This window comes from Mycetomoellerius zeteki, unplaced genomic scaffold (genome assembly GCF_001594055.1).
Source record: "Mycetomoellerius zeteki isolate Tzet28-1 unplaced genomic scaffold, Tzet1.0 scaffold92, whole genome shotgun sequence".
NCBI lineage: Eukaryota > Metazoa > Arthropoda > Insecta > Hymenoptera > Formicidae > Mycetomoellerius > Mycetomoellerius zeteki.
In genome coordinates, this window is record NW_017257958.1 from 183,112 (window position 1) to 209,464 (window position 26,353).

The 26,353-nt window shown below is 34.7% G+C and overlaps 3 protein-coding genes across 9 annotated transcripts; 2 read left to right on the forward strand and 1 right to left on the reverse strand.

Annotated features, from left to right (window-relative positions):
- Positions 1 to 1,013: 1,013 nt before the first annotated feature.
- Positions 1,014 to 5,512, forward strand: bou (glycosylphosphatidylinositol anchored membrane protein boudin). Its single transcript, XM_018460148.1, has 4 exons — positions 1,014 to 1,249; positions 1,341 to 1,494; positions 2,457 to 2,612; positions 5,081 to 5,512. The coding sequence occupies exons 2-4, from the start codon at positions 1,425 to 1,427 to the stop codon at positions 5,296 to 5,298; spliced, it is 444 nt and encodes a 147-aa protein (XP_018315650.1). The 5' UTR covers positions 1,014 to 1,249; positions 1,341 to 1,424; the 3' UTR covers positions 5,299 to 5,512.
- A 2,604-nt stretch (positions 5,513 to 8,116) lies between these two features.
- Positions 8,117 to 19,584, reverse strand: LOC108730458 (coronin-2B). 4 transcript variants are annotated; one of them, XM_018460173.1, is made up of 10 exons: positions 19,435 to 19,519; positions 15,396 to 15,739; positions 11,512 to 11,709; positions 11,151 to 11,267; positions 10,430 to 10,744; positions 9,739 to 9,963; positions 9,462 to 9,671; positions 9,267 to 9,384; positions 8,916 to 9,142; positions 8,117 to 8,785 (listed from the first exon to the last, which is right to left on the reverse strand). In XM_018460173.1, exons 2-10 carry the CDS (start codon positions 15,411 to 15,413, stop codon positions 8,588 to 8,590), a joined length of 1,626 nt encoding a protein of 541 aa, XP_018315675.1. In that variant the 5' UTR covers positions 15,414 to 15,739; positions 19,435 to 19,519; the 3' UTR covers positions 8,117 to 8,587. The 4 variants fall into 4 exon arrangements, with proteins under 4 accessions (XP_018315675.1, XP_018315676.1, XP_018315674.1 ...); XM_018460174.1 differs by lacking the exon at positions 19,435 to 19,519 and adding an exon at positions 16,598 to 17,202; XM_018460172.1 differs by lacking the exon at positions 15,396 to 15,739 and having other exon boundaries at positions 19,435 to 19,584.
- An 8-nt stretch (positions 19,585 to 19,592) lies between these two features.
- LOC108730459 (B-cell receptor-associated protein 31) lies at positions 19,593 to 24,469 on the forward strand. Of its 4 annotated transcripts, XM_018460177.1 has the most exons (4): positions 21,477 to 21,884; positions 22,076 to 22,206; positions 23,367 to 23,674; positions 23,885 to 24,469. In XM_018460177.1, the coding sequence occupies exons 3-4, from the start codon at positions 23,401 to 23,403 to the stop codon at positions 24,313 to 24,315; spliced, it is 705 nt and encodes a 234-aa protein (XP_018315679.1). In that variant the 5' UTR covers positions 21,477 to 21,884; positions 22,076 to 22,206; positions 23,367 to 23,400; the 3' UTR covers positions 24,316 to 24,469. The 4 variants fall into 4 exon arrangements, with proteins under 4 accessions (XP_018315681.1, XP_018315679.1, XP_018315680.1 ...); XM_018460179.1 differs by lacking the exons at positions 21,477 to 21,884; positions 22,076 to 22,206 and adding an exon at positions 19,593 to 20,087; XM_018460178.1 differs by lacking the exon at positions 22,076 to 22,206 and having other exon boundaries at positions 21,477 to 21,732.
- Positions 24,470 to 26,353: the final 1,884 nt, after the last annotated feature.

Consider the following 26,353-nt stretch of genomic DNA (forward strand, 5'->3'; position numbering starts at 1 on the left):
GGCCCGTATTCATAGTCAGACCTTATACTTAAGGCTTTCATAAATTTATCTTTAGATGCTCAGTAGCCAATGAAATAATTCGTAGACCATCTGAAGATAAATTTAAGGAAGCCTTAAATATAAAGCCTGACTATGAATACGGGCATATAACTTTTGTACGTGTGATGGCCTTTATCCCGGATCTACAATAGGGTTTAAAGACCCGTTTACAATACACGTAGTAAGCGTGGTTTAAGAAATAAGAGTAAGAAATTGACCAATCACAGTTGATTATTCTTTTCATAATCGACTGTGATTGGTCAATTTCTTACTCTTACTTTTTAAATCAAGCTTACTACGTGTATTGTAGACGGGTCTTTAAGCATCCTTAAGTCATAAGATATGAACGAATCACAATCGATTATTCCCCTCGGATTCGACTGTAATTGGTCAGTTTCTTATGGCTTAAGTCTTAAAACACCTATTGTAGATCCGGACTTACCCAGATCAGATTAAGTTCAGGGTAGCGATCATGTAACTTTGTCGCTAGAGCGGAAACGTGAAAGATGAAAATTGTTATGTATGTATGTTCGTACAGTTCGCGCAATTAATGCCTTCCACCCCTGTTTTGATATTGCGCGTTACCTTCTTGGTTATTTTCACGTTCATGGTCGTAGTCAGACGGAATTATCGATAATACGCGACAAATTTCTCCAATCTCTATTGGCTAGTCTCATTTGTCCGACTACGGCCATGAACGTGAAAACAACCGAGAAGATAAACGCGATGTTTTACCAGAGGACGTGATGTCATAGGCTGGGAAGGCATTAATTGCACGAACTGTACATATGCACGCATGCATACAAAAAATTGTCACTTTCACGTTTCCGCCCTTAAAAAGGGAAAAAGTTACATGATCGTTACCTAGGGTGCAACTTTGCAGTTTGCACAACTTTGCGACACATCTTCAAACCGTGATTTGCCGCTGTCCCCCCGGCGGCCCCGGCGCCCATCCAATTGGATGGTGTGCGCGGAGCGTTCCACGCGTCGCTACATCACGCTCGAGCCTCGATCACGCTACATCACGCTACATTGGATACTGGCCGTATCGCTATCGCGGCACATCGCGGGTGTCCGCTTGCGGGAGCCATATCAATTCACAAGAAGATCTTGAAATCGTTGCTTGGTGCCCTTGGTGGAGCTGGGGAACTGTGGAGAACCTGGGAGAACCTGGGAGAACCCCGACTAACCCCAAGTACCCCAACTTCAAGTAATCCTCCGAATGTGAATTGTGGAGAATAAGCATTAAGCGGTGCCTGTCTTTACGTCATTTTAAGTTTTTGTAATTTCGTGATCGACAGGGAAACGGACGGAGAGGGAATACGGGAATACGACGATCGAGATTACGGAAGGTGATCCGGAGACCGCAATCCCGTGGAATCGGAATGACTGTCACGAATCGCTGCGTCGCGGCCTGCATATTACTGGCGATACTCTCGTTGCTGGTAGAGACAGGTGAGGTTAACGCGACGACGCGCTTTGGGTGGGGTCTCGAGTCTCGACTCTCGTAACTCGTTTTAAACGCGACCTGCGCGACTACGAAGAACGAAAAGTCGCAGAAAAGTAGAAAAAAAGCTTGCCTTCTTTCTCGGGGAGAAAAAGATCTCAGGCTCGGATGCTCGGATCGCTTCGAACAATCTATAATTTACGTCCGATTTCAGGACAGCAATCTATCTATAATTTTACGTGACGCGCAATGTGAGAGACGTTTGTAGAATCGAAATACAACACATGTAAAATAAAAGAAATTTTTTCATACAAAGGAAGATTTGTTTTTCAGTAAAAGATCCAGATGACAGAATGACTCGCGTTTCATCCTTATTTAATATTGGCAAACAATAAGAATGAAACAATAATTCACTGCCGTCTGTGTCTCTAGAAGATAGATAAAAGATTTTCGTACTGGCTTTCATAGGAGGAAGGTTAATATAATTTGTATCGTTAGTTTTATAAAGTTTAATTTCTCTTTGTAACGAAACAACATGTTTTAATTATGTGTGTTGGATACGAGGATGCGGTACGACTTTAGACACGGATTTCGGAATTGCTGTCAAAGAGTACACGGTTTTGCACCTAGGGTGTCCTCAATTCTGCATATTTTACACAGCGGTACACGGAATTGATTATATAGATTGTAATATGCATGTAATAATTTGGAGAGTTAAAAAGAAGATGATTATTCTCATTGTATACAATATACATCAACGTATTTTATGCTTATGACGTGACCATCGCAATTTATGTTCTCACTGAGGATGAAGATATTAAAGGTCGAAGATATTGAACGTTTGAGTAAATAACTTTTGTATTTTTATTTAACGAGTATATATATATATTTTTTTTTTTAAACATCCAGCGTTTCGGCTCAACATAGCCCTTTGTTTCTTTAGATTCGATTTAATAATATTTTTATTCAGGACACAGCATACAATGTTACCAATGTAACAGCACCAGCACCGAGTATCCATTTCAATGTAATGAATTCCTGACGAGTGACAATGATCTTCAGCCTAGGTCATGCGACAAGGTTTATGGAGCGCAATATTGTGTCAAGCACATAGGCCGTTTTGAGGGTAAACAACAACGAAGATATTTCCTATAGCCTTTGCTTGACAGACTATCATAGTGGCGATGCAGGGAAAGCTGATTAACCTTTCTAACAATTGTATTTCATACACAGATTAATCGAGCATGTCAGCGATTCTGCATTAACCGAATTCTTTCCAGATCTTTTCAACTTGCTGAAACATATTTATTATGTTTGAGCGTATCTTGGAATCATAAGCAATTTTTTACATATCACTCCCTTATTTTAAAAATGACAACTCAACAAATTAAACAATATAATATGTTATAGGATCGCGTATATGTGATAACACAAACTATAGAAATCAATGCCTTAAACGATCTAGCTGGATCTTAAATGCTTGTACGATTCTGTATGAATTTATATACTATGTATGTATATAGTCCTTTGAAACGCGCGCCGAAATAATTTTTCGGTCTTGAAACGCTAAGGGTTGGTTTATAATAGGCCGTAATCTATTAACTTTTTCCGTAATCTGTAAGAATCAACCAATCATAGTCGATTGTTCTCCTCTCATTCGACTGTGATTGGTCAATTCTTACGGAAAAAGATTACGGAAAAAGTTAACAGATTACAGGCCTATTATGAACCAACCCTAACTCTACTAAACTACTGCAGTACTATCACGAGTTAAATTGACTAGCAATTTAACAATTTGATGCTTTTTCGCATCCACGAACGATCTTAATAATGCTGAGTGACATATTAAAATCTGTAAATAATTAATTCTTATTGCGAAAAATAAATTAAATTTTCTAAAAAAGGGGAAAACTGTATATTGTTCAACTTGATAGAAAGTTATTGACTAATCAAATAATATCGGCAAAAAGAATGTATTCTTAATATAATTAAATATCATTTTGTCATTTCCATTTTACAATCTTTAAAAATTGTCCTTTTTCAGTTGTGACGCGATTGAGAATGCTCTTTCACATTGCAAAAAATTACTTACTAATCAAAATCCTGTTTATCTCATTGCAGTAGATCATTTCTAGAGCTGTACATTTAAGAGTTATTTCATAATTATTATTTTATGATGTAGCATTGGATGGAAAACTTGTGTAACATTAATTGCCATGTAGTTTTAATTAGAAATTTAATCATTGCTTTCTTAAAATTAAAAGTGATGACCTTGGATTGCTATCAATGTACATCGGCGGATGAATGGAAATGCATGGATAGCGAATTGGTTAAAAATATCTTGATGCCGGCAAATTGTAGTCATGTGTACGGAGCACGTTATTGCATCAAATCGATCGGCCGTTACGGAGGTTTTTATAACAAGAATCTGTATTTATTGTCGAGTGTGTGCATGAATGTTCCTTCAATACCGAATCTTTGACATGGAAACGATTACTTATCGAAACAAAGAAGGCTGATCCTTTATTTTAATATACAGTTTAAGAAATTCTGAGGTTAAAATATATAAAGAGGTTTGCAAAAGTCATATCAGAGATATTTTCTTAAATATTGATTCTTATTTCATATATTGTTATATGATACTTAGTTTTTTTATTTAGATATTTATATTGTTAATTGGAAGGAATGAGAAAAACGATGCTGTTTTTCTGTTCTTGAAAGTGATCATTTTGACACGAATTAGTTTTTTTACTTACTTGTGATCTATTTTCAGCTTTTGAAATTGACTTAGCAAAAAAAGGATATTTTAATTATTTTCTTTAAAATGGGTTTAGAAGGTCTAGTCTTTCACATAATATAAGGATTTGAACAAATCTTAAGAATAAGTTTGTAATTAATAATATGTAAGCATTCCTGAATTTTTCAGATTTTTAAATTTTTTTTACAGTTTTCTTTAAATAATTTTCTAAAATAGCTTAAATTCTTACTAGAAGAAGGGTTTTAAGTAATTTAATTGTACACAAAATATAAGAATTTTGCAGAGTTAGATAGATATGAAAGAATTAAAGTTAAATAAAATTATTATAAACAAATTTTTTTTTTTAATATTTCCACATATTCATTTTCATTATAAAGAAGATATTTTTTAATAACAAATTTTAATTTTACAGCTTGAATTTTATTCAATATTTTTTAGAAAATGGCAATGGCATTTTTTGCATTCTTTGTACTCTCGTGTTGAAAGATAAGAAAAGTTACGTGACTTTCCTTCACTTTTTTAAGCTGGAGAATCTCCTTGAAGAATATATATATCTATACTTCTTTCTGCACATCACATTTTTTCATAATTTAAATGTATATATGCACGCGTAGTCTGCTTATTCATTTTGCTCAACTCATTCTCAAAATTAACTTTCAAATTCAAATTAACAAAAAGAATACACGTTTGAATAAACAAACTTCCTTTCTTTGATATTGTATGTCTCAAAATACATCAAGTTCTCTCTGAAGCTTTTCAAGCTTCTTCTAATTAAACAAGTAGTTTCACTTGGGACAAATATATTGTATAATTAAATTATATACTTCTGGAAACAGGTGGTATTGGTACAAAGCGATTTTGCTCGTCCGTGCACATGGGGAACTACTGCGACTATGTGAAACAACCGGGTGACAAGCTGACTTACCGCACTTGTGTATTCACATGTTCCGAAGACGGATGCAATTCAGCGATATCCTTCATGCCAGATATAATGTATACATGGATCATGCCAGCGAGTTTAATAGTAGCCTGGAAAAAGCTATTTCACAGGTAGAAGTTTCTGTGAGAGGCTTGACGATTAGTTAAGAATCTGACAAATTTATTATTTCATTATTGTCGATGAATCTTTAACGTCTTTTTCTATTCCTTTTTAAATCGTAAGTATCAATTTATACTTAGATGCTCATGCAAGGTATTAAATTTTGATCAATTTCTCACTGCCAATGACATCTCACGGGATGTGATACTTATGAGATATTTCTTACCGGTATCAGAAAATATAATCAATTTTAAGATCTTTTTCGCAACTTTATATTTCAATCCCGTGTAATAGGATTGTTACTTGTAATTGAAATATTTGAATTATTTTATCATGATTATTCATTCATATTTTTTGAAACTCAAATTATATTATAGGAATACTCCAATAATTCGTTCATAGGCTGTGTTCGGATATACATTACCAGTATTGAAATTCTATGGTATACGTACGTAAATTATATTTATTGAAAATAAAGTTGCCAAAAAAGATTGAAGATAAATTTCAAAAAGCTGTATTTAAAAATTTTCTTTTTCTATATATATATATATATATATATATCTTTATCACGTAATTAGAGATCAATGTTCCATTATTTTAAGAGTAATAGTGTAACTGTATATTTTATTATATATTTAACATTTTTGTATATTTCATATATTTAATTTATATATATATATATATATAATAGATTATTTTTAACAAAATAATAGAACCGAAACGAAATATGTCCGTCCATTCGATTGATAAACAATTTTAAAAGAGTATTGTATAATTATAAGATATACACAATTTATATCAGAGAGAAAAATATAAATATATATATTGCACTTTTTTACTTTGCTATGTACTGACGTAATACATAAAAATTAATAAATTGATTACTGTTCGTAAATTTCAAAACGAATAAAATATTTTATATATTAATAATGTTTCGTATACACAATTTTATAAGTTTTTCCTTTTATTTTTATTATGAGATCTCTGCTTGCCATATATCATACATCTTCCTTGTTCTCGTACACAAATCTCTTAAACAGGCATACGCTGATAATAAATTGGGCTGTAATCTACGAGATAATGATGCTCTTTGGTACTTTTCTGTTTAATGTACGGTATTATGTGGTTGGAGATCTCGATGTAATATAATAATTTAATTGACATGTATAAATATTATATATAAATGATACAGGCATATTGCGTCACGATACTGCACCAGAAGTAAATTTACAATTTCTAATGAAATTTATAAATTCGTTACAATACGTTTGTCACAAAAATGAATGATCTCCTTACAAATATCATAGAAATTTATATTGCAAGACTCTTGCAATATAAATATCGAAAATATAGCTACAAACTACCTCGCAATATGTACTTTACCGCCTACAAAATGCACTGTTTAATGCACACTTCATGCTCTTGAAAAAGTTGTATCTAAAAGAAGTTTTCAATGAAATATCTTATTTATGAGTAATTAAAGCTACGATGATAAAATAAACAACTAGTAAAGAAAGACTAGGGAATGCTACGTCACATGTTGGTGTATCATCAGTGTTTCAGGTTATTCTTATTGTATTTTATGAATAATGAAATTTTATGCTCGCAAGCGATATGTGAAATATAGCAGGTACTACATTTATCCACGGTACAATTGCACAATTGTATAAAAAATACATATATAAACGTATATGTATAAATGATTACACAACTTGATTATTATTAAGCCGAAATATAATTCTGTACGATTCTCAAAACTACAATGCTAAAAGTAAATGTTCTAACACATTTGCTATTATATCCCCTTTAAGGATGTATTACTCACTTTTACAATTACGTTAACTTATATTTTGAATAACGATATACATATGAAAATTGTGTAACATTCTATTCTTATTGAACAATATTTTTTCAAAGTTTTTTAGTTTTTATTATGATACTAAAGTTTAAAAAATAATGACAAAGATCTCAATTTTTTACATAAATATTTTAAACATTCAAAATTATTTATGCAGTTTCATTGTGATGCAGAGATCATTTGTTTTGCAAATGAACAAATTTTGTTTATTTACAGAACAATTTCTATACGTTTCCATCAGAGAGAGATCAAAAATAAAAAATACTACTTTTGAAATAATTTTTGATTCAGATTCTAAACTGCCGCCAAACTTTTATTTTTAAATGCTAAAGTAATTTGTAATTTTTCCATATTTTCATTATTTTAAAATGTGTGTAATACATCCTGAAGTTAGCTCAGGTAAATTAAATCAACATTGATCATCGCGTTAAACGTCGAATTCCTTTAAAAATATACATGTATATCATTTTCATATCATCAATTGTAGGTACATTGTTTAATGATTTTGCTAACGAGATTGCACGAACGTACATTTTATTGTATAAAAGGGAATTTTAAGCTAATTTTTTTTTAATTAATCGCGACATTTATTAGATATTATCACTGCATTTATAGATTTGGAGATCTTATTGCCATCGACATCATGGCAGTGGATGGCAGTGATGAAAAATATACGCGATAGCAAAATGCTTAATACATTAACACGCTAGTCCATACTACTCATACATATAATATGACATAGCAGCTTTGTAGATTGTATAATAGATCGGCAACAAAAATCATTTTAAGCGTTGCAAGGATAAACTTACAATGCAAATAGAAGCAATAATAATCGTGATAATACGCAAAGAAATACTGTCTTTCGAAATATCTCTAATGATAAAGCACAATATATTAAATAATACGTCAGTTAACTAATAAACATACAAAAATAGTAATAGAAAAAAATAAACAATTGATTAACAGACTAATGGTACAATATAATATTGTTTTCAAAAAAAGTAAAATATTCAAGTCATTTAACTGACATCATGAATTATCTTTACGCTGCCATTTGTCTAAAGGTATTGTGTTCCTCTTAACTTCTTAATATCCGACTTACGCATCTAAGTATGTGCGTAAACAGGTACAATTTTTATGTAACAAATGCAGCTTATTGTTTCTGTTCCCTTGTGATTAACGCGACAATTTTATTCTACATAAAGATTGTAGATATTCTAAGAAAAGTTAGTAAAAATTATTCTGTGCGAATATTTCTTTGTGTATAAATACGACAAAGCTAAAGTCCCCTAAGCGTGTTAGTACAAAGTTCTCGTAAGCTTAGGCTCTTTATCATTATTAGAGGTGCGTAAATATTCTAGAAACTTTAAGTATTGATTGATAATCACGTGTAGTAAAGCTGTAAGAGTCTTATTCAAAGCAGATGTCGAAGCGAGTTTATAAACTTTATTGTTGACGCTGCAATTTTCGTATTTGGTCCTCTAATTCCTTAACACGCAGTTGGCTATTAGCGAGCTGCCGGCGTACCAGTCTCAATTCGTCAGTTTGACGAGCCAATGCCAAACGAAGTTCTGCTTCATTATTTGGAACGTCCACAGTCTCCATAACTTTATTGTCATTAAGCGAAGACGATATAATATTCTTCTGAAAAAATATTTCAAATATAAAATATATACGAAAATTATGTAAAAAATGTAATGTGTGTGTGTGTGTGTGTGTGTGTGTGTGTGTGTGTGTGTGTGTGTGTATATATATATATATATTACGCTCGTACCTGTATAGTGACATTTCCAAACTTCTGCTGAAGTTGCTGAAACTTTGTGCTTTGATTGCTGGATGTTTTTTGGCTTTTTTCCGACATATCGTGTAATTCCACCGGTCTGTAATCCGGTATCGTTTCCGTAGACAGGAACGCAAATTTCTTTTTGTTATTCAGATCAGTGGTCGCAGGCAATTGCGGTGGCTTGTATACTCGTGGCTTATGCGTAGAGATACTCCCGCCTAATAATAGCACGATATCCATTAACGTGACTGCTCGATAGAATTTTAATACTGTATACCGTATTAATGGAAAATATAAAAACGAGTAAACTAAATAGCTCTAGCTTGGAGAAAGGAGTAGGACCTGTTTTAAGAGAGATTAAGACTGGCGGGCTATTCATGCCGCTAGTCCAGTCTCTAGCCGATAATGCGGGACACGTTCCAATTGTATCAGGATACAGATCTTCTTGAAATTGATCACTCTACAACATATAACTTAGTTTTCTTTAATATGCACCTTTTAAAAAAAATGTAAAAAAAACATCAAGTATTAACTTGCCTTCCGTGGTACTATCATCGAGATCGGCTCACACATTCCACGAGTCGCGTGTAACTTGTAAAATCTGAATACCTCGCATAAAGAGGTATTAATGCCTCTTTTTGGCATTACCCCCAATCCTCTCTGAGGATTTCCCGATATAAATTGACTGAGATAATGCACCCAGGGTGCTTCGTTAACCACTTCATAATATCGAATGTTACCATCACCCTACAGAAAATGATACAACGCAGTGAGTTTTACAACAGTCCGAACTACACATGCCATACGTTTTTACCTTTCCGGCCAAAAACACCATGTTGGTATCATTATCGTAAAATGGAAAAACCACTCCGCTTGATGAATCTATCGTCTCGCACGTCAGTGGGACAGTTAGATCATGTTGACTCCATATCGCGTATTGTCGATCCGAATGTCTGCTAAATCCAGTAGTCAAAAGACGTCCGGAACTGCCAAGAAATACTACCTTGCTGGCTTTCGTGCCAGCATGACATACCCCTTCCTATTAAAAGTGAGATTTATTAAAATTTAATAGAAAGATCTAAGATGGAGTATTTATAATCCCTCACTTTTATCGATAAATGCACAAATTTATTTTTGAGATTTTATAGAATATTAATAATTAAAGATACTAAAGGCAAGTAAGAGTCAACGCACTGAAATTGGTGCACTATTAAAATTATGTATTGTGGAAATTCACATATAAAAGATAGAAAATTATAAATTACACAATTCGAATGTTCTCAAAAATTTAGAGTCTTATTATTTATAGAATATGTGTGTGACATAACTATATGCTAAATGCGCACCTTTCTTCATACAAGAGAAGTGTGTACACAGACCATAATTTTTAGCAGAGATAAATATTGTAATTCTTTTATATTTGTGATTATTAGTCAGAGTGTTAAAGATGAACTTATACAATTTAAATAGATATGTTTACGACTGTAAATTTCGTTCTTTCTTACCGAAACTACGATACCGGACCTTGGCTCAAAAACGCGCAATTTTTTGTCCTTGCAAGTGGTCGCCAATAAACTGCCGTCACGATTTAGAGATATGCTATAAATTACATCAGGATGTCTATCGATGACGCTAACTGCCTCGCATCTGTTCACATCCCATACGATAACAAGATGATCAAAGCCGGCGCTAAAAAGCACATTCTCAGCTACCGGGTGCCATTCGATATAAGCGACACGTCGTTTGTGCCCTTGCAACTCCATCAGCCATTCGGTCAAATTCCTTGACAATCCGCCATCAGGTATATGCCACAACTTTATCTAGATATAAAAAAAAATCTTCGTGTTCACTTCTAGCCTAATCCTCTGGAGCTGATAGTGGATCTATTAGACCCACTCAATTATATTCTTTATATTGCATCTGCAAATTTGAATTATCGTTATTAAAATAAACTTGGTATTCAACTTTTTTTTTTATAGCACATTGGTTCTTTAAAATTAATGAAGTGCTTTTTAGACAATATAAGCTCACAAATCCATTAAATCATATTAGTAACTGTATTACAGACTTTGATGTCAGCATCGGAAAATTGAATATATGTAGTAATTAGGAGTAAATTTTACATCTTCTAATCTACGTTCCGTATAGTTTACATTCTTACAAAAATCTCCCGTAAGCTTTGGAGATGCAAGTGGAAATGCTTCCTGTATGCAAAACTTTTCTTACAGTGCAATCATCGGAACAGGACGCGATGATGTTGTCATTGAATGGATTCCACTTGATGTCTAAAACGGGACCGGTATGTCCAGTTACTCGGCTGGCATTGAAGTCAAGTCGCCCAGTCTGCAACAAGTGTAACAAATGATTGATGTATTGACATAACGCGACATAAATATTTTATATGAAAATCCGTTAATTGTAATTAATTGTAAGATATTTAGAATATTATTATCTGAAACATCCGCGAGAAACATTTGAAAAAATTTGAATTTATTTTCTCAGACTCCAATAGTGCGATGTTAGCTAATATTCTTTTGTTCTTACGCAGGACTAGAATCGATAAATCGATAAGGCGCAGACAACTCACGCGATCTAATGATAACACAAGGAACGCTCCGCCGCCCGCAACCTCCGTCACGACGGCCAGGAACTTGGGATTTACGGCGCAGAATTGCGAATCGTGGGCGTTTTTTGTGATCTTGATGTTGTCGTAACATTTCTCCCTTTTGGCTGGCACGCCGTAAACGTGCCGAAACTTGCTGCTTCGAACGCCGCGGAACCACGACTATAAATATCATTCAACATCCATTTTATCAAATAAAAAAGGATAAAGGCTAATAGAACGAGCAACTATGTATATCAAAATATTAAAATGCAGTATGGCGGAGGTTTGCAATTTTGCTGAGTTTGCTTCAACCGCTAATACAATAATCTACTAAATACGATACATCGATATTTAATCTAAAAATCACGTCTAAACAGTTCAGAAAACACATAACAATTACTGTCTTTATTTTTCCTGGCAGAAAAAATTTTTACGAATTAGTACAGAAAAAGTATATAGATTGAAACAAGATTAAAAAATTCTTAGTTTTTTTTTCATAGATATTTATAGTGGGACGTAGAGTGGCCTTAGAAATCCTTAATTTTTTATAGATATTCGTGGGACGTAGAGTGGCGTTGTTTGTCGTATGATAGAAGATATGAAAAAATGTTCTGTAAAAACTTGCAATATACCAGAATATATCAGAAGATGTATACGGAAAGAGCGGAGAATTTCTTCGTTTTTCAAACAAATAAACGCCGCTCTATGAATATCTACGAAAAATTAAGTATTTCTCTAAGATCTTGTCTTAATCTACGTTGTTTTTCGTGAAAATTTTTTCGCCAGGGCTATTTATTCACTTTATTACTCATCTCTAGTTCTCTTTTAAATTTTACTTTTATATATTCCGATCGCAGGGCTCGTCGGAACAACGTTGTGAATATTTACTGCAACCTTACGAAGTGATAAAATCATGTCAGTAAGAAGAAAAGAAAGAAACGAAGAGCATCATGCCAATATAATGTACAATGCGAGAAATATAATATCATTCACGATTTTAAAGAGGGCTCTCTCTTACTCAGAAACCGTAAAAAAGAAAGTTGCCGGCATCACGAATGAAAATACAGATATTTCATTATCGCGGCTGACAATTGCATATTTTTTAGCGATTGCTTCCGAGAACAAAGTCCGAGGAATCGACGCAGAACGGACGATGCGCGATGAGGTATAAAAATAACGATTGAAAGAGTCTGCACAAAATGAGTTGATGTTACATTTACAACATTTACAATGAAATAAAAATTGGTAATATTCTATACACCCTTTCGGGATCGGGTAAATTAATTTTTAAATTAAATTAAATTTAAGTTTAAATTAAGTTAAAGTTAGTGGCCTATTAACTTAGGTCTGTCAAAAGTTGCACGAACAAAAACTAACTTAGGTAGTAACTTTTTAACTCAACTTTTACTGACGTAAAAGTTGAGTTAAAATTAAATTAAAATGTAATTTTTTGAAATTAAATTAAATTACTCTAAATAAAATAACAATAACAGTATGAATTGAATAAATTAAATATAAAATGCTCTAAAGAGATATATATTATTTATTGTTATACGTTTTTTATATGGAAATGTATTTTTCTTCAATGATAAAAAATTAACAAAGGACAGTTGAAGATAGTGATTATTAAATAGATGTTAATGATTATTACAAAAAATCTGTATTGCAGCACATTATTTAAATAAAAATTTAGTCAACGAAATGACGCTTTTAAATAAACTTTTCTTTTTGCTCCTTTTTTGAAACTCGAAAGAAATGCAACTAATATTACACAAAGCAGAACGCTCATTACGATCATTGAACTTTTAGTAATTGTCTAATGTTTCAGATTAAAACAAATATTGACGGTCAAAAAGAAAAAAATTTTAATTTATAATTAGAAAAAAGTTAATAAATTAATAAATTAAAATTAATGTATCTTACAAAATAACTTGTAAATGAGGTTGAAGTTAAAAATGAACTCGTTTAAAATTAACCAAGTTAAGTAAAAGCTAACACACTTTCTTACTTTTAACTAATTAACTAATTACTACCCAACCTAGCATTCTTAAGATAAAGATAAAAAAGATATAAATGTAAAAAATATGTTTCTTAATTACAAAACAATTTACACTAAATATAATGTATATATAAAATAGCGTTTTCATACACTCGGTGAATTTATAAGGCGAGGATTTTCTGGACACACTACGCAAGTAATTAAGTGTTAAACAAAGATTTTTTTAATCTATTTAGTTTTTAAACTAATCGTTCTTCTCTCTTTGAAATTGCACTTGAATTGCGCCTGAAGAAACCCTAATGAATCACACGCGGTTGTGACTAATTGATGGCACGAATGTGAAATCTCTTGAATTCGTGTGAATCGACGTATTTTTACCGCGGTGTGCAGTGTAGCGCGGTGAGACAGATCGAATTGTGCGAATTTTTCTCATGGAAAAAAAAGAAGACAATCAAGCGAACTGCGAAAACTGCGTAAGAATCGCGGCGAAGGATCAATTCCGAAATACATCAGGCGCGCAGGATCTTCCGAATTTATTCGAATCTGTCTTTCACACAAGTCTTAATTTTTTACGCTAATTTATGTAGAGATTAAATGGAATTAAAATCCACTTAAAGTTAAATGAAAGATTTGCGTTTATAGCTCCTAAAAATTTGCTTGTAAGTTGAAAACTATCGTTATTTTTGTAGAGAAAAGATTAGATCAAAATTGATCAAAGAAAACGTAAATAAAATACTGCTCGGTACGATCTGGGACACCTTGTGTGCTAAGTGGGCAGGGTATCGTAATCAAAATCAATAACCGGTACATTATGTAATCGCGTTGCGGCTTCCTCGTTATTACGTATAGGTAACGCAATAAAGACGCGATATTTTATATCCTCACTTATTCTACGCATGAAATGCACAGTTTATATTACATGAAGAGAAGTACGTGAAATTTTGACATATCATTCCCTTGTTTTAAGTAGATACAATTAAAAGTTAAATTTCTCAGAAAAGGGGAAAAAGTATTTTTCAACTTGATAGAAAATTATTCCCTAATCAAATAAATGGATCGATAATAAGAATACATATACCTATACATATATTATCAACATGATGAAATATTTTCATCAGTTTTGTCATTTTTGTTTAAAAAAATCACGCTTTTTAAAATCGTTGGACGCACTAGTGCATATATTTAATTTTGACGATTTTTTAAAATCACCTTTTTTAAGTTATGATAATTTCGTCGATTTTTATGAGATTAGTTCACTTTTTTGATTGATAGAATAAAAAAAATGTTTACTTGACCTATTCATAATATAGTAATAATTCGAAAATCACATTTTCTACTCTCTAAATTTCTTGGAATGAAATCTCACTCCAAGAGTTAAAATACTGTCACTATTGAAAAAGTCACTACTAAAAAATTTGCATTCTTCAATAAAAGTGGCAGATGTACTCTTTTTTGGAGCAAGATTTTACTCATTTTACTCCAAGAAATTTATAGAGTAAGTTGCGTTACTTTCGAAGTAAGAGAGCTATTAAATTTAAAAGAAAAGCATTGCGGTTTTAACGAGATTCCGCGATACGCGGACTTTTGTATAAAGCCGTTTTAAAAAACTATAAACAATTCGCTCAACGTGCACAAGCATAAATTTGATAAAGTTTAGGATCGTTTTTTGGATGCAGGCCAAACTAAAAATTACTCCCTTTAATCTCTCTCAAAGGGTCTCTATAAGGACCACTTTAAACGTGTGATGTAATCCTAAGTATTGATCTCTCATACAAATCGCAGGCTTAATAGCTCAGAAATTTTGCGTTTTTCATCTAATTTTAATTCTCATATGGAACTCTATGAGAACAAGAGAGATAATACTCACCCGTCTATCGTTGGTCATGTCTGATCGGGATCTGGTGTCCAGGACAGCCGGTGCTCGACGAGTACACGTGCGCGGTGAGACGATTGTCGCCAGTGCACAACGAGGATGCGGTAATCGACAAGCCGGGACCCATGCATGTGCAGGTGATTGGAGAAACAGAGAGAGAGAGAGAGAGAGAGAGAGAGAGAGAGAGAGAGAGAGAAAGAGAAAGAGGCAGAGAAAGGGAAAGTGAGGGAGAAAAACAAGAAAAGAGAGAAAAAGAGTCACTGGTGTGGATAATATTGCAACCAACTACACGAGCCGTTCTCTCTCTCTCTCTCTCTCTCTCTCTCACGTCGCGCTTACTAGAAGAAACAAAGGAAAATGAGACAGGCGTCTAATTAACAACTCATATAAAATCATGAGAGTAAGCTCGTCAAAGCGCGGCCGCAATTTCCGTGTCTTCTAAAGTACCTAATAAACTTGGGCTAAGGGAGGGAATGTGACGGGGATCAAATTAACTCGCGTAATTAGACATTATATAGACTCGAGCAGAGTTATCGCAACGATCGCGCCGTTACCGAGCCAGCGATGATCCTGCTAACGAGACCTTCTCTCTTTTCTGAATGTAACAACCACTTTCCTTCCAATTCGGAAAGACTTGGAATGACCATAGTTTTCTACCGAAGAGAACGGTTCAACGCGGAAAAACCCCGTTGAAAGCCGTTCGCCAAACATCAACCGCTTCAAGTATTGAGTCGTTAAATTTTCCAATTATCGACACTTTGCTCGTACAAACGACGCGGACAGTCAAAACTGGATAACTTATCTTGGCGGTGCCACTGCAGGCATATGTGGATGCGCAGGGATAGAGGTTTCTTTGATGGTAGGTATAGCACGCTTATATCACGCGTGCTATATCTACAATCTAGGCCATGTGGACTGTATAGCATACAACTTGCGAGTTAAAACGTAGTCAAACATTTATGCCTCTGATCGCCAGTTTTTGCCATTAACATGTCCTCGAGCGCGGAGGCTCTACTCGGCTGCCGGATAGATTGCGTCAAGTCTTTTGACTTGATTCATCTTCACGACCGAGGGTAGGTAGTATTACGAAACCAAAGAGGTCAAGAAAAATCAGGAGTTACGTACAGATACGTGATAGTCTTTGACCAGATGTAAAACTGTCTGCGGAGTTTTAATGTTTAAATTGCGATACGTACACCCGGATGCGCCATGCGAGCAACTTGCGTTTCTTCACCTTCCTCGTGATGCTCGGAGCGATTACGAGATCGACCGATTGACGCGCTCGTCGCACAGAAAAGAACAACTGTCGAGATCTACCGTGCGAGAGCCGAGCGCTATCGAGCGCGAATGTGTTCAGCCACGCCGACCGTTCCGCTTCTAACTGACAAAGGCGAGTGACTATCTAGTGCTGGTAGTGCTTAGTGCTCGCAGAACCTGACGCCTGTCGCCCGTTGTTTGTTGCAGTGTCATGCAGTACTACCTCCCGCACCTTTAACGCGACAATAGCAACATTCATTATTCGGGCCGTTATTATCAATGAAATACAAATATTGAGAGTTTGATACTTTTGCGAGTGTCATTCAGCAATACAAATTACAACCTGGACTCAGGTTTCTGCTTTCCATTTCATTTGTGCCACCAATGACTCACGAGGAACACATAGAAGAGAAACAGAAATATGATTATTTCTTGAACGATGATCTTATTGAATTTGCTAGCCAAGCGGCAGACCCCATGGAAAGTTGCTGAAACTAAATTCTCTCAATCTCTTCTTCCATGACTTAGATATTAAAAATGTTAAATGGTTCCATTATCTTTTTTCTAACACGAAAATAAACATCGTTAAAAAATATCTGATTTTTTCGCCATTTTTTTGTAAAATCAGATAAAATTATGTCAAAATTTTCTATTGTATACAGTATAGAGTATACAGAATATAACAACTCAAATAAAACTGCCAAATATCTTCTGTTAATCACAATTTTAATCTTCCTGATATACTAGTACGTTACAGAATAAGAGCTAATTAGTTTCAGCAAAAAAAAAAGCAGGAGACATCCTGTATATCGATTCTCTGAAGCTTGGGATAATTCAGGATTTATTTAAATAAGCTCCGTTTAAGTAAAAAATACGTAGTTTCAGTGCAAAACATTTCGCTAAATAAATCATAGTGTGAATATTACAAACCTGAACGTTTATCCATCGCTCTGATATAGGTACATTTTCATGTATCTCTGACTAACGATAAATGTAAAAGAAAAAAAAAAACGGAAGAGGCCGGAAGAAAACCAGCTGTACATCACATGCGCACGCGACAAATTATAACAACTACCCTACGAAACAGATTGATGCTTAAGACACAATGATCCGTTGACGCTACAGATTCTATTGCTGAATCGATTCAAAATCATTCCTTTATTTATAATACACGAAAATCATGATAGCCATATGAAATTTATGCAAATTACAGAGAGCTGCATGCAAAAAATCTTCCATACAAACAACTTCCTGTAAAGGGGGACTGGATGGACTACTTTGACCGAATCCCGATTAACTTATCAAATAATATATGCAATACTGAAAATGTCCATTTCTACCAATATAGATTAACTTTAATCTGGTTGGTTTAATTTCTTTCTTGGTCTAATTTTCTTATAGAACTAGAAAAAAAAGATAAAAAATAGGTTAAATCAAAATTAAGGTTAATCTATATCGGTAGAAATGGATATGGTTCTGTCAATTCTCAGAAAAGGGAACCTAACAGACCCTAACTTTTGGAGAACCGTAGCTGGGCCACTTTTGAATATATATTCTATTACAGCAAATTCGATTGCTATGCGTTACACTAGATCAATACGTACTAAAAGAGCGGTGAAAGCTGCTATACGCGAAAGATTAAATATTTTTTATTGCATTTTAAGGACATCCTGTGTGACCTGTATAGATTGTACCAGAACTTTTCTTCTCATTTTTGACAAATTTCAAACATATATCTATTTCACTTGAAGTGCAAAAAGTGTGAATTAGTTTAGCTAAATAAAAAACATATCTAATATTTTAAACAATTAAATATTTAACAATAATGCTGTCACATTATTTAACAGAATATACATGCGTTACTGCATCGTCAATGTTGATTATACAAGGTGTCCGTAAAAAAGGGTTGGACTTTAAGGGTTATGGACTTATACAACGAGAAAAACAAAGTTTATTTACAAATTTCGGATGGATTTCTGAATAAATTTCTGAGGAACAACTTAGTGTGGGGTTGCGCCTCATCCAAACAGTAAGTTTGTCAGATTTGGTCGAAATCATATCTGTTTATTCTAATTCCGATATGTTTTATCGTTTAAACAAAGACCAAGAGAGATATCTTGGCAACCGTTCATTTTTGCACTTACATTTATTAGGACTTTTCAACTTTTTTTTATTGTTCTATTTCCATATATGCCCTTAAAGTCTAGAGTAAAATTCCTTTTTGAGGAGACCCTGTATTAACCATACACCCATTGTGCATTTAGGTACTATATATAGAATATACCTTTTGACGTGCATTAATCTAGTATAGTGCAAATGATTGAATTCACCGTTAGATAATGAAAAAGTAGATCTGCGTATAAATACAATAAATAAAGAAAGAAGTAGCAGTTTTCTTTTAACAGTAGAGTTTGATTTTTGATACTCTCGTAATAATATAAAGGGGATATAAAAATAATCTTTGAAAACTAACAAATATTCGTTCAATTTTGAATGATCCAGCCATCGCCAGCTAAGGGTTAAAGGGTTACTGCAAACAATAGAATTAACAGTTCTATCCAAGTAATTATATTAAAATAATAAATAAATTATTAGGGTAAATTCTTGTTACTTCTTTGTTTGACACACAGAGAAAAAGATGGGATTAGCGACGAGTTGCATAGTAAGAAATTTTGCGTCGTGAGAAATCGATTCCACTGGTTGGATTAATCAGGATTTGATCAAAGTTGCCTCGTTTTAGATGCGTTTTAATTTCGTGTTTAAACTCGACACTCACTTTGCCGCTAGGCTTGTAACAGGCCCTGGCGTCTACCATGTTGTTCATGTTCATAATCGTATGCTGAACCTCGGTGCCGTCCGTACCGTCGAAATTCGACTTTTCCTCCCGCGTGCGTATCATCTCCCAGCTGGCGACGTTGTGTCCCATAGACTTAACTTGGGATAGCGCGGGACCGGGAATATAATATATTCTCGAGGCTCGATCGCGTTGTCGGAACAAAACTTACAGAACTACGAGTGATCCATCGCCGCGTCTCGCCGCGTCTCGCCGCGTCGTACCCGGGTAACCCGGCGTTCGTCGGTTCTTTTCCCGATTCCCGTTCACATACCCCGACGCACACCCCCTCTTTCTCTCTCTCTTTCTCTCTAGTTCGTTGCCTCGTTGCCTTCTCTTCTTCGCCACGCGTTTGCCACTTATTAATCGTACTGCACTCCTACGACGAATCAGACACGTGTACAAGCATCTTCACGCGTCGTTAGAAGCTCATCGGTCGGACGCATTCGGACGCATTCGTCAGCATCCGTGCGTGTATGTACAGACCTGCAAACTGCTGCAAACGGTATCGATCCGACGGGTTTGACGTTCAGCATGTAAACAATGAAGCCATGACAGCGCGTGACAGCGCGTGACAGGATTGACAAGATTGACAGGTGCATATATACATACGTACATGCATACATACGTCCGTCCGTCCCATAAAGTAAGACTAAGGAGACCTAACTAGATAGGATAGGGAGAAAAAAGTTGGTCACGAAAAATATTCCGTGTACCGCCATGTCCGCCGAACGGAATAACTTGCAACATTCCATCGCCATATTGAATATTGAAGGGTCTGTTTTCTGTGGCTGAACTAGTGTATACTTTTGGAACTTAAAGTGAGATAGATGTATGTTTGATATTTAACGAAAGCGAGAAAGAGAGTTCTAGTGCAGCCTAGTGCAGGAACAGAAAACAGACCATATGTGTGCAGTATACTTGCGACTGTGTCGTACATATGTGTATTAAATACGTGTCTCCTAAAAAGTAGAGTAGCTTGCCCTCCTAAAATCTTAATAAAAATATACCCATTCGTCGCGTTTTCTCGAAACTCAAAAAAAACGAACGAACTTACATTATCGTTCTTTATCAAAAGCTAAAAAGTATATAACTAATAAAATATATTATTTTTATATGAATATTGGGTCCATTATTGTCAATTTCCATTATTTATTTATTTTTATTTTTTTTTCCATTATTTTCGGAATGACAAATATCCTAACCTGTAGTCTCGAACTTTAACGCTTAATAACTCGGTTCACAAGGCCGATCGCCACATTTTTCTTACAGATTCTTTCGTTTTGAGTGAAAACGCGACGAATGGGTATATTTTTATTAAGATTTTAGGAGGGCAAGCTACTCTACTTTTTAGGAGACACGTATTTAATACACATATGTACGATACAGTCGCAAGTATACTGCACACATATAAATATTCAATATGGCGATGGAATGTTGCAAGTTATTCCGTTCGGCGGACATGGCGGTACACGGAACATTTTTCGGGACCACTTTCAATCTACACAGTTACGTCTCCTTAGTCTTACTTCATGGTTCGTCCGTCCCGTCCATCCACTAATGCATGAGCCAATCAGAGAGCCGTATTAGCATCTTAAGCCAATGGGTGCGTTCAGCAGAACGTTTGTTTTGCAACTGTTGTAAGTTTCCTTCGCGCTAATTGGATCATACTTTTAGATCTAGAAGAATGGTCCTATCTCAGCAGACAATCATAAAACGGTTGCAAAACTGTTGAGTCTGCTGAACGCAGCCATTGCTTGAGATTAACCCCGGATCTACAATAGGTGTTTTAAGGCCCAGTTTCATAACTCACGGTTAACTCTAAAGGTACCTTTTCATGCTGATGCTCGACGCTCATTTTCGGCGTCAATTTAAATCACGTGATAGAAATTGACGTAATTCACACGGTTGCCTGTGACTGTGGTCAAAGGCTGTGTTCCAAAATTGACTGCCAGTACTGAAAATCTATAGTGTACGTAACGTAAACCGTAGCATTTTCAGTACTGGCAGTAAATTTCGAATGGAACACGGTAAAGTCTCACTAGCAAGTGCTTTGAAGCGTTTGATGGACCAATCAGAAGAAAGAATTTTACAAATCGACCAATCCAAAACGCTTTAAAGCGTTCGTGTGCATATTGTGACAGAGAGAAGAGGAATACAGAAAGAGGAAGGGAAAAAGAGAGACGGAGAAGCGATGCAGAAAATCGTATATTTTGCGAGGATTCCGAGTGACGTCACGAGGTACGGTTTATTTATAAAACTACCGACGGGACGTTCGCACTTTGAGTCGACAGTCCTATTCGTGTACACTTTGCGCGTCACATAAATCGCCGGAGGCCGACGACGTGTTCCAATCCTCTTGCCGTTGCACTTATCTCACAGGGGAAAACCACGTAAGAAATTAATGATCCTGGTGAATCCGTTGGCAGCGGTTGATCACGGCTGACAAGTGAAATTCGCCGCCGGTCATCCGGGCAAACGAAACGCCAGCTGATAAATACGTCGAGGATTCATTCCTTAAATGGCTATTCAAAATATATCAGATATATCCTCGTATCGTATGTGTGTGTGTGTGTGTGTTAAGTTTAGAGGCGTGCCGGAGAGCCGATGAGAGCCGACGATTCCAATCTCTGGATTGTTGAGCTTCGACTTACCTGACGACGTGCTTTATTTTCGCGAGCGGATCGTGTCTGTCACACATCCGAAACGTGACAGGTGCGGCTTTGAAAATGGTCAGCAGGCCGATCGACGAGATTTCCACGAATCCTCTCTCTGATCGTGTCATTTCATCACAATGAAATGTCGCGTCATGACTGATTATGATCCGATTCAAAATCACGTATCATCCTGTCAATTCTCTTCGCATGCACTCCACGAGAAGTTAATTTAATAATTGCGTCGCAGCGCGAAATATATTAAGTGTCAACCTGTTTTTTTTTTTCTAGTTGGACTTTTCTTGCACAATTTATTTTTCTTCCTTTTTTACTCTGCTTTAGAAAAGAAAAAATAGTGCTAGAAATTCAGCTAATGCTCGTTTCTACTAATGCAGATTAAATTTCAATTCAATTTATTTTTCATCTTTTTCTAATTCTTAGAAGTAGAAAAAGATGAAGAGATGACCATTTCTACCAACGTAGATTAACTGTAATTTTAATTCGACTTACTCTCCATCTTTTTCTAAATATAGTTTCAAAATTTCCAAAAAATCCGGTTCTTTCCATTTTTTCCAGAAATTTTCTCAGTTTCTTTCTTAAGGATAGAAAAATTCTTATATGTTTGTAAAATCTACCATATTTGCTTCTTTTCATAGAGAAAATAATTTTAATTTTCCTCCTACAATATTTGAAAAAAATGACTTTTAAAACTATTTTTAATTCTTAAAAATATAAGAAGACAAAAATAAGTTTAACCAACATGGAAGTTAATCTATATTGATAGAAATGGATATTAGTTGTATTGAGATTGAAGTTGAACTAGCATTGGGGGAAATGGCATAAGAGGAACGGACTTGTGTCCATTTTTATCAATGTAGATTAAATTTAGTTTCAGATTAATTTAATCATCTTTTTCTAGTTCTTAAAACTTGAAATAAGATAGTAAGTCAAACCAAGGTTAAAAAGTTAATCTATATTGGTAGAAATATATATATATATATAGCCTTATGCCTGTTTTTATGAATAGAATTGAGATTAAAACTTCCTGTTGCATAGGCATTTTGTAGATGCTAGGAAGCACAGTGATTTATTTGTCAGTAAAAGATAAGATTCAGCTGGCAAGAAGGAATTCCAATAAATACTTACTTGATTTCCAAACATTTTCAAGATGTTGAGAGATATCAAGATTACATTGACACGTATATTCTATCATTTTTTTAGGTATCTAAACGCAGAGATAGAGTAAGAGACAAACATGAGTTTACAGTGGACGCTCATAGCTGGTTTCCTCTATATCGAAGTTGCGATCGTTCTCCTTTTGGTGCTTCCAGTAGCCTCGCCGACCAGATGGCAAAAGTTCTTCAAGTCTCGCTTTTTGCAAAGCTTAAATAATCAGGCTTCTATTTATTTTGTGGTCTTACTGGGCGTTCTGGTTCTCTTTCTGCTAGACGCCATACGAGAGATGCGCAAGTACTCTACGAACTTGGATCACACAGAGCATCATCATCAGTTGAACATCGAAATGCAAGGTAGATTATACACAGTGATTCTTAAGTACTCTGAAAAATTTTAAGAGGCGATTTTTTTGTATCTTAGAATACTTAAGAATCACCCTTTACGCTCTTGTATCTCGCAATGTTCCTTTTTGTACATTACAAGAATTTCCTATTCTTGTGACTCCTAATTACGTTACAAATTATGTCACTATTCTAACGCTTACATTTATACCCTCTTTCCAGAAAATATGAGATTGTTTCGCGCACAGAGGAATTTCTACATATCCGGCTTTGCGCTGTTTCTGAGCTTAGTGATACGCCGTCTTGTCATCCTGATATCTGCTCAAGCTTCTTTACTCGCGCAAAACGAAGCAGCCATGCGGCAGGCTCAGTCGGCGACAACCACAGCCAGGAGCTTGTTGTCCCAGAGAACAATTGGGGAAAGTGCACAGAATGATTCCAACGAGGCACACGACAAAGCTGTCTCGGAATTGAAAACTCAAATTAAGGAGTTGCAAGCGAAGAATCAGGAGCTCGAGAGTAATTTGACTAAAGAAAGGAAGGATAAAGAAGCAGTAAAATCGCAGGCGGAGTCACTCACGAAGGAATACGATCGTTTGACTAAGGAATATACGAAACTTACGCAATCGAGTGGTGATAAGAAAACCGATTAAATAATTGAGGTTTACTCGTTTTTCTTTTTCTTCATTTTTTAAACCATCATTTGCTCATGAATCCTAAAATCTTGTTACGTTATATTATAATTTGTATTGCAAACAAAAATCACGTTCACTTAATATTAAAACACATTCATATATACTTTCGTTAGAAAGTTGTACACAAATATTATTACTATTGTGTGGTGGTGTAATGTGCCTCGGAATATATTGTACATCCTCTTTCCAATTTTGTGCACTACTTGTGTACAAGGCTTGTAACCCGTCTTAATTCGTAATATATTACCGTTTAATTTTTAGAGATAATTGATAATGTAATTCTAAGAATTTCATAAATTAAAGTTTTCGTTATAGTTGCTTTGTATTTTTTTTTTTTTTTTTTAAAGGAGTGGTATAAATTTAAGTCTGTTCTTTTTAGCTGAACTCGCATAGTTCATCTTCTCTTTTTTCTTCTCGAACGTGAAAAGAAAAACAGGAAGATGATGTCATACAAGAAGTTCAATTAAAAAGAACAGGTAGATCTCTTGATGGCAGATGTGTCATCAACTGATATCATTTTATATTGCACGAAAATAATTGATCACTGCACGCTATATACATTCGGCAAATATAATGTATAAATAGGAGATATATATATATATATTTTACATACGTGTATTAGATTATATATCACAAACGTACTTCCAGTGGCTTGCATTTGCAACGTTTCCTCCGTTTTATATTTACCAATTTATATAAAATTATATTTATGTACTGGGGTGTTTCAGCCTACCTGTATCACCCTTTTATCTTTGCAAGATAAGATCCAATCGAAAAAGTGTTCAGACAAAAGTTGTAGAGTTTCAAAAGATCTATTTCCTGGTGCTATGAGTTTGACTTTGGGTGGCGTCGCCAAGATCAAGTCAAGGTCACATCAATTTTTTTAAATAGAATCCCTCATTTTTTTATTGCATATTGTAGTTTATCTCGAGTTTTTCAAAACACTATAATTAAGTTCATTTTCATAAAATACTTTTTGAGTTATAAAGCTTGGAAGTATCTCTAGCATTATTATTACCCAAGGTATCCGACCAGCGGCTAAAAACCTCTTGAATGTTGTTCAGGATCATGACCTGGATAAAATCTTTGTCAAGATCAAGGCCATTGATGATTGTATCTTATTTCCAATTTTACGTAAAAATGAATTTTTAGTGCAAAAATGAAAATAAGAGGAATAATCTTCAATGGCCTTGATCTTGACAAAGATTTTATCCAGGTCATGATCCTGAACAATATTCAAGAGGTTTTAGCCGTCGGTCGGACACCTTGCGTAATGCTAATGCCGGCTGTACTGTAACTTTCGAGCTTTATAATTCGAAAAATACTTAATGAAAAAATATCTTATTATAGTGTTTTGAAAAGTTTTCGAGGTAAGCTACAAGAAAAATGTAATGAAAAATAGGGGGTTCCATTTAAAAAAATCGATGTGACTTTGGCGACGTCACCCAAGGTCAAACTCATAGCACCAGGAAATAGATCTTTTGAAACCCTACAACTTTTGTCTGAACACGTTTTCGATTAGACCTTGCGAAAATAAAAGGGTGGTACAGGTGGTCTGAAACACCTGATATACATATATATACAGGGTGTTTCCAAATTAAATGGCAAAACTTCGGGAGCGTGTAGAGGAGTAAAAAACTAAGAAAAAAAGTCCTATAGACATATGCTCGTTTTTGCTCCGTTTCAGAGAAATCGAAAAAAAATGTTTACATTTCTTGCCATATCTAGCACCGACATATTTGATTACATTTTCCACTTTCTGTTATGAATTTGTCAGTCGCTCTTTGAAAGCCTTTAACAGTAGATGAATTTTGTCTTTTGCAATATGCCGCGTACGTATTCTAATAGTGAATATGCTGATATGGTTTTTGTATACGGTTTCTGCAACGGTAATGCTTTAAAGGCGGTGCGAGAATATGCACGACGATTTCCAAACAGAAGAGTGCCAAACCGAAGAGTGTTTATGTTGACATTTAATAGATTGCGAGAGACTGGA